Source organism: Perca flavescens, chromosome 4 (assembly GCF_004354835.1).
Source record: "Perca flavescens isolate YP-PL-M2 chromosome 4, PFLA_1.0, whole genome shotgun sequence".
Classification (NCBI taxonomy): domain Eukaryota; kingdom Metazoa; phylum Chordata; class Actinopteri; order Perciformes; family Percidae; genus Perca; species Perca flavescens.
This window is the reverse complement of record NC_041334.1, coordinates 424,116-441,953: the sequence shown is the minus strand read 5'-3', so window position 1 is coordinate 441,953 and position 17,838 is coordinate 424,116. Positions and strand designations below refer to the sequence as shown.

The window sequence follows — 17,838 nt, the reverse complement described above, 5'->3', positions numbered from 1 at the left end:
CCTACCAGCCAAACATCAGGCCTCCTACTTCAACAGTTAATAACAAATTACAGCTAAATGAAATGCTGAGTCACTTTTTGTCTCTGTGAACTTTCTTCTTCTATATTTCCTTCAGATGTCTCGCTGATCATTTGTGATGTAGCCTAAACTGGAGGCGTTTCATTGCTTCTAGTCCGACAACACAGAAAAAACAGCCAATTTAAATAATAATGTTTAAATTTACATATGAGTTTATTTAATATTGTTACGTCTCCTTTCATGTTACTGGGGACAATAATATGATAATCTCTTGGTGGAGGTGATCGGTGAGCCTGGCAAAAAACTCTGGAAGACTTCTGACTCTGGCAGGACCAGATGCTCCTTAAAGGACAATTCCGGCGCAAAATGAACCTAGGGGTTAATAACACATGGGTACCGAGTCGACCGTTCTCTGGGATGTGTTTTCATGCTAATCGAACGTGACCAGTTTTAGCACAAACCGCTAATTAGCTTGTAACGCTAGTCATAGGGGCAGAGGGTAAAGTAAAAACAAATACCTATTTCTACACCACTAACAAGGCTCAAAATAGCACCACACTTCAAATGTAGCATAATGAGGGTCCCTACATGTTAACCGAAGCATTGAGAACTTTGTAAGTGTACAGACTAGAGCTGAAGATCTTTGCCCGAACCCGACGGGACCCGACGGGACCCGACGGGTTCGGTCGGGTTCGGGCTTAATTTCTATTATTTTTCAGGGGCTCGGGCCGGGCTCGGGCTTGCGCTTCGGGCTGCATGGTATATGAGCGGTCAGGTGATGCGTTACGATTAGCGTGAAAATGGATCCTGAGGAGGTGAAACGGAGGCTGGTCTCTGGAGGACTTAATTAAGATCTATATTCCAACTTCCAAGTGGCCGATAGCCTCCGTTAATCATGAATAAATGATGTTAAAAAATGTATAAATGACTCGATTTTTACGAAAGACAAAGGAGCTGTGTGCGTGCGGCGCAGTCTCTTTTTTCTTTCTCTCCCTTCTCTGCCGAGTGGTGGTTGCCCCGCTCGCCGTGCGAAGCGCGTGTCCGACCCTCTAATGATGCTGATAGACCCCTTTACAGTTGGAAACAGGTTCAGCCTTTTAAAAAGCTGTCAATCAAAACATACGGGTCGGGCTCGGGCCGAACTCTGTCGGGCTCGGGCCTTTTCGGGCCGTACTTTTAAGGCCCGATTACAGCTCTAGTACAGACAGTTTAAAAAAAAGATAGTTTATAAAGACTGTAGGGGGTATGTGTCCCCCTAGGGGTACTCTGGAGGACTGCAGGGGGTACGGGAGTTTTTTTGCTAAATGTTTTTCATTTACAAGGCTGTTGGACCCATTCTTACCTTCCTTCCTTCTACGTCTTTTTTAACAAGTTTGTTGCTTGTGTTGAAGTTATTTTCCGCTTTTTTAAAGTTTGTTACTTTATTGAATGTTTTGTCACTTGTCAACCTAGTGTTGCCTTACTTCCTTCTTTCTGCCGTCTTTTTCAAAGTTTTTGTCTTTTTCTAAAAGTTTGTTGCCTTTCTCATCAGCATTTAAAAGTTTTTCAGGTACAAGGCAGTTGTTTAGTAAATCTGTCACTGACATCGCTGTATTGTTCCTCTTTATGTGGATTTTTGTAGTACTTGGGTTAAAAAACACAATTCAAAGGGGAGCATTATTGAAAACAGTTTGAGAACCGCTGGGTTAAAGTAAGTAAGTAAGTAAGTAAGTAAAGGACCCTTCACCTCGTGTCCCAACACTAGTTCAGCAGGACCGAAACCTAGAGACTCCTGTTCAACTTCACATGAAACAAAGGGAACCCTGTCTTTTATGGTTTTGGTATTTTGCTTTGTACTTTGTTCTTTTTCGGTCCTATGTTTTGTCTTATTGTGATTGTGTATTCTGTGGATTGTGTATATTTCTGTTTCCTGTTTTATTTTGATAGTCTGGTTTTCTTTCTTGTCATGTCTAGTTTTACTTCCTGTGTTTTCTCGCCTGTCTGATTGTTCTGCCCCGCCCTGATGTGTTTCCCCTGCTGTATAAACATGTACTAGGTTCTCTAGTCAGTGCCCTTGATCAAGGCACTGGCTCAGATCTGGAGTTGGTCCCCGGGCGCTGTCATTGGCTGCCCACTGCTCCCTTGAGGGATGGGTTAAATGCAGAGAATGAATTTCGCTACATGTACGTGTATGTGACAAATAAAGTACCTTTTTTACCTTTTTTTTGTATCACCTGTCCCTTATTTGCTCATTACCTCTTGTATTTAGCCTCTGGGTGTTTCTCAATCTCAAGAATGCAAAGAACGGACTTGTGTTCTTGGGGAGAACGTTCTTGCTGGTTGTTCTTGGAAGAATGAACTCGCAAGTTCATTATTAATGTGACTATTATTGCCACTGTTCATCATATCCCCAACCTGCCCGTCAGACACCGCCTACCAAGAGCCTGGGTCTGTCCGAGGTTTCTTCCCAAGAGGGAGTTTTTCCTCGCCACTGTCGCACTGCTTGCTCTTGAGGGAATTACTGTAATTGTTGGAATTGTTGGGTCTTTGTAAATTATAGAGTGTGGTCCAGACCTACTCTATCTGTAAAGTGTCTTGAGATAACTCGTGTTATGATTTGATACTATAAATAAAATTGTTTTTCAGTTCACAAGCACAGAAAGCGCTGTTAACAGTTTGAGACGATGCCTTCTTCCTGTTATTGCTCAACACCCCCAGCACAGAGGCTACCTGCAAGGCTCCAAAATACCAGCTAGATATAAAGAAAACCTCATAATGCTACAACTATTGCAATAATATTGAAAAATAAAACTTATTTAGCTTTAATTAGATTGTTTATGGTTTAGCTCAAACACCCCAAACTTATTCAAAAGAGTGGAACGTGATCCCTACTATTATTAGTGTATTAGTTTAAGGCAGTTTAAATTAAAAAATAAGTAGGCATATGCACTGGTGTGTCCTATGTGTTCCTATTAGTGTTATGCGGAATTATCATTTCTATATTATTGTAGTGCACTGTATATGCCCAGGGACAACAGATGGAAATTAGCTATTAAAATTATAAAAGTTGATGTCATAGCATGTTACCACTTTGTGTACAGCTGTTCATTCATCATACAGACTGAAACTCAACTTCTAATAAATCAGAAAACAAATACACCAAAAAAATATGAACTAAATACTAAATCTAATGTATAGCCTATGGAATAATTTAAACAAGTCTCCCGAAAAGAAACAGGTATATCTCTCTCCTCCGCCTCTGCCTGCTGTGCTGTGTGTGTGACGCTGCAGTGTCTGTGTGTGTGTGTGTGTGTGTGTGTGTGTGTGTGTGTGTGTGTGTGTGTGTGTGTGTGTGTGTGGAGTTTAACTCCGAAAAGGCAGTTTTTGGGCTGTCTATGTACCGGAAACCCGACCATCATTGAATGCCAAAATGAATGTTGGGATACGGGTGCTGCGAAGTTCATACAAGTTACAAACCAATGCATCCTCAGTAAAATGGGCGTGTCAAGAACATTTCCGGGAATCTTAACTGTTCTTGATGAAATGCAAACTTGTGTCAGATCGTTTTGTGTGTGTTTGCGTGTGCCTGTCGTGTCAGTTCGTGTCTGGTTTTTTTGCTCCCTGGATTTCCTTTGGTCTCAAGTTTCTGGTTTGTTCTGCTTTGGTTTTTCTTCACTCTGGATAAGTCTTTGCCTGCCCCTCTCAGGACTCCCTTTGTTAATTTGTACATTGTTTTTTTGGGACAAATAAATCCGCCAACTCCGACTTCTCCTGCCTTCCTGCTTGTTTTCTGCATTTGGGTCCTCTAATTCCCTGAACTGTCACAACTGTCATCCCAAATACTTCTGGGACTTATTACAGGTTATGTTAACAGTTCATTGTTGCACACATCATAACATTTTATATTGTGGAGAGCTGCGTGGAAAGATTCACTCAGGAGACAGAGTTTAGAGTTAGTCAGCTGTTTATTTGACATTAAACACTCACTAGCAATCAGTTAGTGAAAAAAAGGTGTCCAAGCAACGCTATCATTTTTTCATTCCTTAGGTGCGAAAGACTACTTTTGATGCTTTAGTGAAGATAGTATATCTGTACTGATGCAGTATGAATGATTTATTAATGATTAAACCTTTAAGAAACATCTGGAAAGTTATTATAAAGTCAATAATTATACTTCTTTGTTAATGGTTAATGAATACTTTGTAAAGCATTTATAAACATTATTTAGATATTAGTCAACAAATAATCAGTAATCCTTTCTTTTTGATATGATTATTATAACGTGTTACCTAAATGACAACATGAACTAAAGAACCTTCTGTAAGATTAACTTTCACCAACAACAATCAATAATCTGGAATAAACAGAGTTATTATAATAATAATCTGTGTTGAAGTTTGTAACGGTTTGACCTTGCCGGGGTGACAGTCAGAGGGAAACTTTAAGAAGAGGTCAAAAATACACAGGACTATTTTCATTTAGCCCCTACTAACAACCAGAGTAACTCGTAAGGTTTCAGCAGACACAATAAACCCACATACACAAGTAATTTCAGTTCAATACAGTGTATTGTACAATCCAGCCCAAACAAACCCCACAATTTAAATTTCAATAGATCCTTTTCCTCTCTAAATCCCAACCATTCTCTTTGAGATTCCCTACAGAAACCTCAAACAAAAAAGAACAGTCAGGTTCCTTCCACGGGACATCATCACCAACATAGTGAAGCTTCTTGCTTTTAGTTGATAATCTTTGATTGCCTCCTTAGTGGAGTTACCTCCGGCTACGGCCAATACTCCAACTGCATTTTTCCAGCAGAAACATCACTTTAAAGATATAATTTATAATCAAAAGGGAAGCCCCCCCCACCACCACCACCACCAAAACCCATTTGAAGCTGCTGTCAATCATAAAGTGATTTCTGGTCCAAATTTACTGATTTTATCTGTTTAATCTTTTTAGATAAACCCCGAAAATAATCTATTCTTGTTGTACAGTCACACAGACCTGCAGTGGTAATATCTTCATTGGGACTTTATTCCAAGTGTCAATGTATGGAAACATCCTCTCAGTGAAAGTGTGTGTGAAGGTGTGTATGTGTGTGTTAGTATCAGGATCAGAGAACGACAGCTTTCCTCTGTTCCAGTCCAGAGTCTCTCGGATCCTCTGGAGCTTCTTCTGCACAAAGAGATCAGGGCTTGAGCGTTGTGGTGACCATGTTCTGTATATACCTGTATCAAGGTATATGCTCCATGATCCAGAGTCTATGTCTCCCTTCCTCAGGACAGACTCTGCTAACACACCCAGAAACCAGAAACTACTGTCTCCAACCTCAACATCCCAGCTGTGAGTCCCTGAGTTAAAGCCCTCAGAGCACAGGACAATGGGGTAATGACCACCAATCCTCTCTGGATTATCAGGAAGCTGCTGATTCCCTCCTCCTAGTCTCACACTGGTCAGATCTTCAGACAGGATGAGTCTTGGATAAGCAGTGTTTGGGTCCAGAACCAGAGGAGTGTAGGAGACCATGTCCTTCATCTTGTTCCAGATGTTGAAGCTCAGGTGTCCCAGGTGTTTGGCCTCGTCTATCAGAGCTCCTGAGAGCAGCTGTGGATCCTCCAGCAGGGGGCTCTGCTGGACTCTTCCCACTGCAGCCTTGTAGTTGATCAGGAATGAGACGTCTTCAGCTCTCAGCTGATCCTCTGTGGCTCTGACTGTGTCTGAAAGAGCTGCTATCTGTCTGCTCAGAGCCTCCATCTTCTCCTTCATCCTCTGACTCTTCTGCTCCTCTTCCTCCCTCAGTGCAGCCATCCTGGCCTCCTCTTCCTCTTCTAGAAACTGGTGAAGCTTCTTAAACTGATCCTTAATCTGCGTCTCTGTGCGTCGGGCCTGGACCTTCATGTGTTTTGCTGTTTGATCAAACTTCACTTTAACTTGTTCAAAAACCTTTAACTTCTCCTTTACAGGCTCCAGAGTTTCCTGAAGTTTCTTCTTGTGTTGTCGTGCAGCTTCATCGATGGGTCTGAATCTGTGGTTGGTGTGTTTTTCTGAATCTCTGCAGACGACACAAACTGGCTGCTGATGGTCCAGACAGAAGAGTTTGAGTTTCTCAGAGTGCAGACTGCAGAGAGCCTCTGAAGCTCTCTGATCTCTCTCCTGTAAGAAACTCTCACACAGGTTCTTCAACGCCAGGTTACAAGGCGGTTCATACAAAGATCTTTTCTTACAAACTGGGCACTCCCGTGTTGGTTTCTCGGTCCACCAGCTCTTCAGACAGTCTTTACAGAAGCTGTGGCTACATGACAGAAGAACAGGATCTCTAAAGACATCATGACAGACCGGACAGCAGAGATCCTTCTCTGATCTGGAAGCCATTTGTATCTGGGTGAAGCTGAAAACACAGCAGCCAGAAAGTACAGTCAGTCATAGTTAGGGCTGCAACTTACAATTATTTTAATAATTGATTAATCTGTCGATTATTTTTTCGATTAATCGGATAAAAAAAAAAATTTACATCAACTCAATACATACATACTTGTTGTTTTAGTTAATAGTTGTGTAAAGGTAAGTAACCCAAATAGCAGATACAGACAAGACAGACAGACAGACAGACAGACAGACACACACACACACACACACACACACACACACACACACACTTATTCATTAAATTATTACCATCATTGTAGTAAGTGTAAGTTAAGTTCATTTATACACCACACACTAATATATTTGTCAACAATAACTGATATGGGACAAAGCACATAATATATACATGACAACAGATTGAAAAATGAATGGGCCAAAAAAGGCGGGTGAATAAACCGTGTCTTTAGTCTTGCAGACTGTACCCCCCCTGCTTTATTACTGTTATTACCGAGCTAACGCTAGCTTGTCATGCTAGTCGGCTGGATAACGAGTAAACAGCAGCACCAGAAGAGCTCCTGGAGGGACGGTACGTTCCTCCCTTCAGACCGGAACAGAAGGAGGATAGTGTAGTGACTTTACCCTGCTGTTGAACTCCCGTCCTCCTCATCAAGGACTCCAACAGGTTTACGTTTTAGGTGCTGACTCATCACCGTGGTGCGCCCGTGCCATGCCGTGTCGCTTTTGCTTATCTTGCAATTAACACGTTTCTGATTGATTTAGTGTGAAATGCTCCCACACCTCGGATGACTTGGGTCGTACTGATTTCTCTGCCTCCGCCGAGTGTTTCAGAACAACGTTACGGGTCTCTCCGGTCTCTCTCCGTATTTCCTCTACCCCCGCTCCGCTCCGCTCTGCGCTCAACTCAATTTTTTTTATCTCCGCGACAAGGTGCCGTAATAGTTGCGCGACACAACGAATCGATAATTAAATTCGTTGCCAACTTTTTTAGTAATCAAATTTTTTAAATGTTATCGATTCGTTGTTGCAGCCCTATTCATAGTCTAAATTAATGGAAGTACATTTCCAGGATAACTGCCTGACATCCGGTACATGGTGCATGGTTAATGCGCCGGATGTCCCTCATCTTTCGCTTTTGTGTGTTGCCGTTCTGAAACTCCTTTCTTTTCAGGAAAAAAGAATCAACCTAGAGCTAGCAAGCTACAGAAGATGTGGTGGATGGTGCAACAAGGCAGGTCTGCTTGGTTCTTTTTGGGAATGATTGTAAAGATTTACTAAGAATATGTTTAGGATATTTCCTCTCTAACTGGGACATTTTGGGACCGATTGGTGGGATTGCTGTGGATGAAGTACACACGGAGATACACTGGTAAGAGTGAGCCAATGAGGTTTAACCATGTATCCAGCTAATTAAAAACAGTTAACTTTATATTACATTTAAGATTGTATGAGGACTTTTACTTTGTGGGGTGCAAATGTTTCATCAAAAGTTCCTTCCTGAGACTATTTACTAGAGCCACTGTCACTGCGTCTGGATCTTCGCGCTGCCCAAGACGACTGCTTTAAAGCAATGCGTCCGGAGCTTAGGTTTAGAATCAATGTGTCATTTATTTATTTAGATTATTAGCTTCACTCAAGCTTGACAGAAACCATAAGTTAGGCCTACACTTTTTAGTGTGTCAACTGTCAAATAAGTTTGTTTTTTTTATTATGTGAATTAGATGAAAATTAACATAAAACCTTCCACATGATTTTGTCACAGCAGAGTTGGAGCCGTGGAGTACAAAGTTTACTTGCCCCATTCACACCTTTCCAACGAACTGCACTGAGGGGGAATCCAACTCTAAAGACATTCAACATAACTAAATGAGAAAGATGTGAAAGCCCCCTAAATGTCCCTCAGGTTGAAGCATAATTCACGTAGTTTGAGGTAAACCTTTTTTGGAAGATGGCACATCGGTAAAACGTACAGGAGGCGCTTTAGATGATTTTGCACAGCGACCAAACTTTCAGCAGCTCATCAAAACCTGAGGACTGTGACACTGATGATGAGCAGGCTCATTTTGAACAATGACTTGATCCAGCTGAAGACCAACTAGAGTAAGTGTAAATATTACTTATGGCCATAATTCGGTAGAAATGTTTTGCATGCTTCTTAAGGAAATGTCGTAGCCTAATGTGTGTTGATCCTCGGCCACAGGAGGAAGGTCTGGCTACTCCACACAGCATTCCTGGATGAGAGAAAAACGTGCTCTGGTTTATACGCATTTCTTTAAACCAGGGGTCGGCAACCTTTTTGATATGAAGTGCCCTTTTCAAAATTTGTTGTTTATTAGTGTGCCATGTTAACATTAATTTTTTTTATGACATCACTTCAAAATGTAATATCCAGGGAATCTGTAATAATCAGGACCTTGTAATTATTATTATTATTGTATATTATTATTATGGAAACATGGTTTTAGTATGCAGTCCTGATTGGTGGAAAATGGGCTGACAAAAATATCACTGTCAAAGAGCCTGAAGGAAAAGCCCAGCTTTAATGACGAATGGACTGATAAGCAGGTCCTGTATGCCTCATTGTCAATGAAACGATGCTGTGGCAAAATAATAATAACACAACCAGCATCATTATCAAGAATGAAGAACAGGAACATAACGATTGTGTCATTCACGTGCATATTAAGTAGCCACATGTATTTGTTTTGGTCTAATAATGCATCCATATTTCCCGCTCCAGCGGAGATGATGGTTTCTTCAGACAGCTTAAGTTTATAAGAATTTGTCCACATTTCAAGATTCCCAGCAAACTAAGAACAGTAGACTACAAACCGACAGCTTTTGTTTTAGCTTGTTTTGTAAAAATTAGCTATTTTCAGAGTAGAGCTGTGTTTGCGTAAAACAGCGCGGTGGACAAGAGTGGACCGAGCAGACAGAGCAGATTGAATCATCGCTTTCTACATGTTGATGTCGGTCTACACAGCTGAGTGAACTGATAAGTATTGACTTTTAACTCACAAAGGTTTTAATGTAGCCTACTTACAGTAACGAGACTAGCGTTAGTTCATCTGCCCCAGCGGCCGTTGGTAATCCTCTCTGTATTGTTCCCAGTCAGAGATATGAGTCAATCAAACTACCGTAAATAACAGGTCGCGCACAGGCGCCGATTTATGTTTTCCTCCGTGGAGGCTCACACGCGCACACAGTTTAAATAAAAAAAGTAGTCAACAATGTTTGCATTTCAGAACCTTAGGAAATGGACAGCGGCCGACACGAACACACACGCCATACTAAAGCCGTAAAGTAAGCTCTCTTTCAACTCAGGACAGCGCCACTTCTCACAGATAGGACCGGAGATGAGAAGTTTAATCAGCTTCGTGGGAAATTATAAATCAATGCCACCGACATGACCAATCACACTATGACAGACGCTCCACTTAGCACCACCTGCAATGTTTAATATTAAATTAATATAAAAATGAACTGGCAGTCTGGCACACGTGGGTGCTCAGTATTTTTCGTGGTTGCCCACGGTATCGGCACCTATGAGGTCGGCAACTGTGAACGTTGTAATTTGGCATGCGGATGAGAGAGTGCTTCAGCATTTCAACCATGATTTCAACACATCAATAACTCTCTTGCACACATATTGCCAGCGTGCCATTGGTTAAGGTCCCGCGTGCCCATGGTGGCACGCGTGCCTAAGGTTGCCGACCCCTGGACTACAGGATCCCAACTGGGCTAAGTGAAAACAGACAGTGTAGAATAAAATGTAGCATTATTATATTTATCTCTTATATGCAACTCTTCCTGTTCAATAGACATGAAATATAAATCTACAAATGTAAGTGTAAATATCAGCCATAACAACATGCTGTATAGTTGCAGCATATCTTGTTGTGCATACAAACTTTTTCTTAAGCTTATACAAAAGTACTGTCATTCTTATACTTCTATTTCATTCTGAGCCCCAGTCATAGTCTGTATATACTGTAAATGGTGTGGTGCTTCAAGTAATTGCAACAAAATGACTTCAATCTTTGTCTGATGTCTATACACTCAGCATTCTCCTTTAAAAAAGGGTGTGTGGAGGTGGGGGAAGTGACCTTTGAGCATCCCTTTTGCATATATAGTGGAAGGAGCCATTACCACTCTCACTGCTAACCATTTGTTAGCCACAAAACAATAGGACATATATATGTTTAGATTGGAAATTAGTTGTATTAAATAATGGAGCAGATGGAAGTTGTGCTTTATACATAACTAATACTTCACACAATCACCTCTAGTGACCTAAACAGTTTGTCAACATGGGTAAGGTAATGTTTTTTTCACAAATTCCAGCACACTTCAAAAAAATACTTTTTACAACTTGTTTATTTGTTATTTAATGAAAGTGAAATCATGAAATACATGCCACTTAGATATTATTGTAGCTGAACTAGTGCTGAATACGAAACAGATACATGATACTGCTTAGATTCTTCCAAATTGACAACAATGTGTCTGAAAACACCCTCAGACACCAGAGGGTTAAAGAACTGTAAACTGCAAACTGTGAGTCATGGCTCCCCTCCCTCCTCTACTAACTTCACAGTTTTTAGTCAAACTCACTTTCAGTGTGTGGAGAGCCAGCAGGTTGATGCAGCAGTGTTGTAGTTTTCCACGTTTCTCTCCTGCAGCTGAACTCACTCAGAGGAAGTTGGTAGTTTGGTCTGAATCTAATCCTCTGTTTTTCAGTCTGCGTTGTTCTTTAGTGAGGAGGAAGAACAAACTGTTTCCTTGTTTGTGTCGTGTGAGTCAGGTGAGGGGTGGAGCTCTGTCAGACCTCTTCTGCTAAATGTTGCATCACATGTAACACAGGCGTTTGTCTCAGTCCACAATGTTGATTCATTGCTGGATATGTAGACTGATAGTGTGCAGCAGGCTGATGCAACAGATATGTTCATGTTCAAAAGAAGTTTGAATGTAGGTTGAATGTACTGGAGGAGGTAAAATATATAAAATCTCTGGAATATTCTGTGAATAGGGAATATTATTAGAATTGTGGTAAAGGGGTTAAGTGGAATATTGATTGTGAGGGGTAATATGTATTATAAAACAGGTAGCTCAAATCAAGCAAACTGATTGGTTCATAGCCATAATATAATAACCACATACAATGGCTAGGATTTAAATTAATCTGCACAATCAGTATCACTCTGCGTCTGAGAAAAAATCTTTAGAGTAATAAACTGATAGCTGGAGCCACAGAGGGAAGCCTTTCATCTGCACACACTGCCATAAGACACAGCTGGTTTAAAATCAGCCAAGTATCCCTTTAAACTTACAATATGTAATTTTCTGCCGCTAGGGGTCTCTCAATCAAAACAATGCATGTAAACACAGACTTTTGATAACATTGTGTAGTGGCATTATGGGAGTTGTAGTTTAATACAATTGCAGATAAAAATATATTTGTTCACAGATAGGTTTATCCATTCCAGTTTTATCCTTGTTACGTTCAGAAAAGTTTATTCATGTCATTCTGATAAAATAGCTGCAGTTTCCCCCCACATAAATAGGTTTTCTTGATTCGATTTGTTTTGGTAGCTAACGTTAGTTAGCTAATTGACCAGTTAGCGAGCAAGCAAGCTAACATTAGCCAGTAGCTAAAACCACAATATCGCAATATATTTCACCTCAGTGTCACTTTTTGGATGTTTTCAGCACCACGTTACTCAACACCTGTGAGAGACTGAGCTACTTCACAGCTTAGATTTGTCTTCTATCTATACAGCTAGCTAACGTTAACGCTAACATTAATGCTAACGTTAGCTGGCGAACATAATCGTGGGTTAGCCCAGTGCTGTTTAACGGTAACTTTACCTTGATCAAAACAATTATATTTCAAATAACTTCATGAATGTGTTGAATGATGTTACGATGTAACTTTATTATGTTAAGGTTCCCCACCGAGCATTAGCATGAGCTAACGCTAACATTAATTGTCAACGTAGCACATTCAGCTGGATCAATCGATATTGAAATGTATCAATAAATAAGATCTCTGCCGTATTACTGTGTTGTAAGTGGCATGTAATCAATGACAAAATGATGCTGTTGAACAATGTTGTAACCTTATAACGTTAACGTTCCCCACTGAGCATTAGCATGAGCTAATGCTAACGTTACTTGTCAACGTAGCACGTTAAGCTAAATCAATTGATATTGAAATGTATCAATAAATACGATCACTGCTGTATTACTGTGTTGTAAGTGGCATGTAATCAATCACAAAATGATGCTGTGTGGCAGAAAGAAAGACGTATTACGGTTACTGAGTATTATTCTTTCTGTGACATTGTTTGATTTACAATTACTCTTGAACGTATCATCTTGGTGCCCCTGTTTTGACGGAAGTTAGAGGAACCAGAGAGGTCAAAGGTTTTATGACGCCACTGACAGGCGACTAAAGGAAACGTCCCGTGTCATTAAAAAACAATAACATATTTCTCTGGGTTTAAACATTGTTGAAAACATTTACGATAGTGTCAGTACACAACTCAAAAAATATATATAACATAGGTATAGTAATTTTTAGACATTTTAATGCAGATACGTTACATATTGTACCTTTAAGTGTTTGCCTTCTCTAGAATATTTTCACTGATTTAACTTACTGTCAGACAGCCATGGGACTTTCAAACGGGACATGAACCCTGGTCTCTTGGGTGAAAGTCCTGTGTTTGTTTGACCCTCATGTTCCCTTGAGTTGCTGTCAGAAAGTCCAGGTTGGAAAAGCTAACGACTCTGTTCTGGTGTAATATTTGAAAACTGCACTACTGCGATGGGGACACTTTGTCCCATGTCTCTCAGTAAATTTAACAAACATCTCCAGTCTAATTGAGATTCACGCAGGGTGTGCGGCCAGTCTAGGCCAAGGTGAGCATTACCTCGGTTCTCCAAAACGAGCATAGTGTTGCAGAAAGTTGCTACTAGGTAGCTGAAATGGGCACAGTCTTGCAAAGCAGCACAAAATGCTCCTTTTGGACAATACGACTGAGATAAGGGAAAGCAGTATCCAATTGGACAGCTCCATGTAACACCATTGCCACTTAGAGGATTTCAGACAATAACTTTGCATTGCCATTGGCCTTCTGAGACCATTTCATTGTCATTGAGACGACTTTGTGTACAATGGAAAGACCTTCCAATTAAAAATGTGTCCAAATATCTGATCTTACCCTACCCTGTATATAACTTTTAAGAACCGTTATAAATCACACAATTACCTACCTTTTTACCATGATCAATGAACTCATTAATTGAAAGTCCACCACATATACTTTAACTATAGTTTAAATATTTATTGCAAGATGCTTCAGGAACAGCATACAACTTAACTCAAATTTAAATTATTCAATAAAATCATTTAATAAAATCTTCACAAAATCTTCACCTTTTCCAATATCAATTTCTCAAGAGCTGAGACTTTAATCAATAACTATCTGATTTGGAAAAGAGAAAGCTCACGACCCCGTCCAAGGTCCCCGAATAGATCTCAAAGTCTCTAGTCCATTAGTCCATGTGAGCAAAAGATTTCAAAATCAAAATTGTAATTGTCTATCACTTGGGTAGGTGGTTAATCCTTGTTGTGCTCAAATCCTCTGATTATGATCAGAAATCCTTGAAGTCCTTTTTGTGTTAAGGAACAGCTCACAATCTCCATCTTGTAATGTGATTAGATAAAAAGACAAAAGGAAGAGCTGCGATCTCAACTCTGTGCCCTGTTTTCACTTTACAAATAATCAAAGTAAAGCCTCCGTGCTTTCAATGGAAAACATCCTCTCAGTGAAAGTGTGTGTGAAGGTCTATATGTGTGTGTTAGTATCATGATCAGAGAATGACAGCTTTCCTCTGTTCAGGTCCAGAGTCACTCTGATCCTCTGGAGCTTCTTCTGCACAAAGAGATAAATGGCTGGATCAGGGGCCCGTTTCAGGAAGGAGGTTTAACAAACTCTGAGTCTAACCCTGAATTCTGAGTAGATTTAGAGATTTCGGTTCCAGAATAACTGATTTGAGTTGGTTCAATCAACTCAGAGTAGGTTCAATCAACTCAGAGTAGGTTCACTCAGAGTTAAGCGCGTGCACCACCACAATAAAAAGGCAGCATGAATGGAGCCATGGCACTATAATTCACCATGGCAACAACCACAAACAAACTGGTCGGCGGAAATACTCTTGCGCACATACACGTGTTGGTTTTTTTGTTAAAAAAGCAACACAGTGGCTGCTGCAAAAGAGAGAGAATTTGCGTGGGAGAAAATTGCTGCTGGAGTAAATGCATGAGTTCCAATATAGTATATTAATATCATATTTAATCATAAGTATCATATTACTGGTGAAATGGTATTGAACCTATACTCTATAAAAGTCCTAGGCCTACTAATCCCATTCTGAGGCTGCAGCACCATCATTAACAGAATTATAATTCATAATCTTTTATTTCAAAGGGTTTACATCATTCACCTGCAATACTGTGGAGCTCCTTTTTAAAGGCTCTTACTGGTTTGTGTCCAGGGAACACTACAAAAACATTTAAAAAAACTTTTCAGAACGATTCACACTCTTCTGACAGCGCTATACAGTGGCTTTACTAATATGCTTTGCATCACCAATGTTGTAAAGAAAACTGCCGTTTGCAAAAAAACGTAATGCAACACAAATAATGTGCTGGGATGTAAGAGCATGACCACGATGGGTGATGTTAGTCATATGAGGACGGATAACAGTTATGTAGGGTACATGACTGATAGACTGGGAAGAAAAATGATATCGCTCAAATAGGTAGGCTAGTATCTGGAAATTAAAATACATCTATAGTCTGGGCCTCAATATCATCTCCCGCATATGTTTAACTCCCTGCGAAGTAATATAGCTTCTTCATCAACAGGAATATCGACAAAAGGAAATGCCATGTTTTGAGAATAAAACGTTTTATATTCTGCCTTACACAGTTAATAAACCAACACTGTTTTTTTCATTCATGCAGATAAACTGCGCTAAAATGCGCCTGATACAGACTGAATTAATGAATGAGGAAACTAAGTGTTGTGTCAGAGGGAGGAGACTGAGAGAAACTCAAGGTTTCTTGAAGAAAACCTGCTCCCGACCAGGTTAAGTTCACATGCTCAGTTACCATAGTAACTGACTCTGAGGTTAAGTTACCTCTCTTTCTGGAACGGGCTGGAGTTCCCCCTCTCTCTCAGGTTTGATTAACCTCCCTTTCTGAAACAGAAAACCCAGAGTTCCCTCATCTCAGGGTTAACAAACTCAGAGTTTTTACTAAACCTGCTTTCTGAAACGGACCCCTGGTGGTTACAATGCTGAGTATTTACCTTCATAGAACTGTATGCTCCATAATACAAACTGTATGACTCCCTTCCTCTGGACAGACTCTGTTAACACACCCAGTGTCAGCAACCTTGACATGCCAGCTGTGAGTCTCTGTGTTGAAGACCTCAGAGCCAGAACAGAGCAGGAAGAATTAAATCTCTCTGGATTATCAGGAAGCTGCTGATACTCTCCAAGTCGCACACTGATCAGATCTTCAGACAGGACGAGCAGTGTTTGGGTCAAGAATCAGATTAATCAGCTGATTATTCTGCTTCTCTTTTCTTTACTTCCAGGTAGCTGTTACTGTTTGCTGCACACAGATCAGTTAAATTAAGATTTATTTTATGATTTTATTTGCTCAAACATGTCTACGTCTACATAAACAGAAGAGAACAATCACTTTTAAGAAGTGAAGAGTTGTTTACTAATCACCATCTTCAGACTCACAAGTGACCACTGTCACACAGACCTTCACTGGTGATATCTTCAGTTTATCAGAGGTGAGAATGTATGGAAACATCCTCTCAGTGAAAGTGTGTGTGAAGGTGTGTATGTGTGTGTTCATATCAAGATCAGAGAAAAACAGCTTTCCTCTGTTCCAGTCCAGAGTCACTCTGATCCTCTGTAGCTTTGTCTTTACTCTGAGAACAGTTGATGGATCTGGCGGTGACCATGCTGAGTATTTACCTTTGTAGAATCCTATTGTCCATAATCCAGACCGTATGTGCCCCTTCCTCTGGACAGAAGCTGCTAACACACCCAGAAACCAGGCTGTACTGTCTCCAACCTCGACATCCCAGCTATGAGTCCCTGAGTTAAAGCCCTCAGAGCCCAGGGCAGTGCGGTATTTATTAAACCTCTCTGGATTATCAGGAAGCTGCTGTTTCTCTCCTCGTCTCACACTGGTCAGATCTTCAGACAGGATGAGTCTTGGATGTGCAGTGTTTGGGTCCAGAACCAGAGGAGTGTAGGAGACCATGTCCTTCATCTTGTTCCAGATGTTGAAGCTCAGGTTGCCCAGGTGTTTGGCCTCGTCTATCAGAGCTCCTGAGAGCAGCTGTGGATCCTCCAGCAGGGGGCTCTGCTGGACTCTTCCCACTGCAGCCTTGTAGTTGATCAGGAATGAGACGTCTTCAGCTCTCAGCTGATCCTCTGTGGCTCTGACTGTGTCTGAAAGAGCTGCTATCTCTCTGCTCAGAGCCTCCATCTTCTCCTTCATCCTCTGACTCTTTTGCTCCTCTTCCTCCCTCAGTGCAGCCATCCTGGCCTCCTCTTCCTCTTCTAGAAACTGGTGAAGCTTCTTAAACTGATCCTTAATCTGCGTCTCTGTGCGTCGGGCCTGAACCTTCATGTGTTTTGCTGTTTGATCAAACTTCACTTTAACTTGTTCAAAAACCTTTAACTTCTCCTTTAAGGACTCCAGAGTTTCCTGAAGTTTCTTCTTGCGTTTTGCAGCTTTACCGATGGGTCTGAATCTGTGACTGGAGTGTTTTTCTGAATCTCTGCAGACGACACAAACTGGCTGCTGATGGTCCAGACAGAAGAGTTTGAGTTTCTCAGAGTGCAGACTGCAGAGAGTATCTGAAGCTCTCTGATCTCTCTCCAGTAAGAAACTCTCACACAGGTTTTTTAACACTAGGTTACAAGTTGGTTCATACAAAGATCTTTTCTTACAAACTGGACACTCCTGTGTTGGTTTCTCGGTCCACCAGCTCTTCAGACAGTCTTTACAGAAGCTGTGGCTACATGACAGAACAACAGGATCTCTAAAGACATCATGACAGATCGGACAGCAGAGATCCTTCTCTGATCTGGAAGCCATTTGTCTCTGGGTGAAGCTGAAAACACAGCAGCCAGAAAGTACAGTCAGTCATGTCAGGCTTTGTCCCTCACCTTCCTCTCTGTGTGTGTTTGTTCTCAAACTCATACTCCAAACTCAAACTTCAAACTCTGGAAAACAACAAGAAACTTCGATATAGTGAGCTTCGAGCTGAGAATGTTAAGTTTACAAGAAAATGTGGATGGTGCAACAAGGCAGGTCTGCTTGGTTCTTTCTGGGAATGATTGTAAAGATTC

The 17,838-nt window shown here is 40.9% G+C and overlaps 2 protein-coding genes across 2 annotated transcripts; both read right to left on the bottom strand.

Moving 5' to 3' along the window:
* Positions 1-3,943: 3,943 nt before the first annotated feature.
* LOC114554255 (nuclear factor 7, brain-like) lies at positions 3,944-17,594 on the bottom strand. Its single transcript, XM_028575971.1, has 2 exons — positions 16,620-17,594; positions 3,944-5,401 (listed from the first exon to the last, which is right to left on the bottom strand). The coding sequence occupies exons 1-2, from the start codon at positions 17,582-17,584 to the stop codon at positions 4,978-4,980; spliced, it is 1,389 nt and encodes a 462-aa protein (XP_028431772.1). The 5' UTR covers positions 17,585-17,594; the 3' UTR covers positions 3,944-4,977.
* LOC114554256 (E3 ubiquitin-protein ligase TRIM17-like) lies at positions 5,309-9,447 on the bottom strand. The gene is made up of 3 exons (XM_028575972.1): positions 9,428-9,447; positions 5,963-6,388; positions 5,309-5,876 (listed from the first exon to the last, which is right to left on the bottom strand). The coding sequence occupies exons 2-3, from the start codon at positions 6,370-6,372 to the stop codon at positions 5,861-5,863; spliced, it is 426 nt and encodes a 141-aa protein (XP_028431773.1). The 5' UTR covers positions 6,373-6,388; positions 9,428-9,447; the 3' UTR covers positions 5,309-5,860.
* Positions 17,595-17,838: the final 244 nt, after the last annotated feature.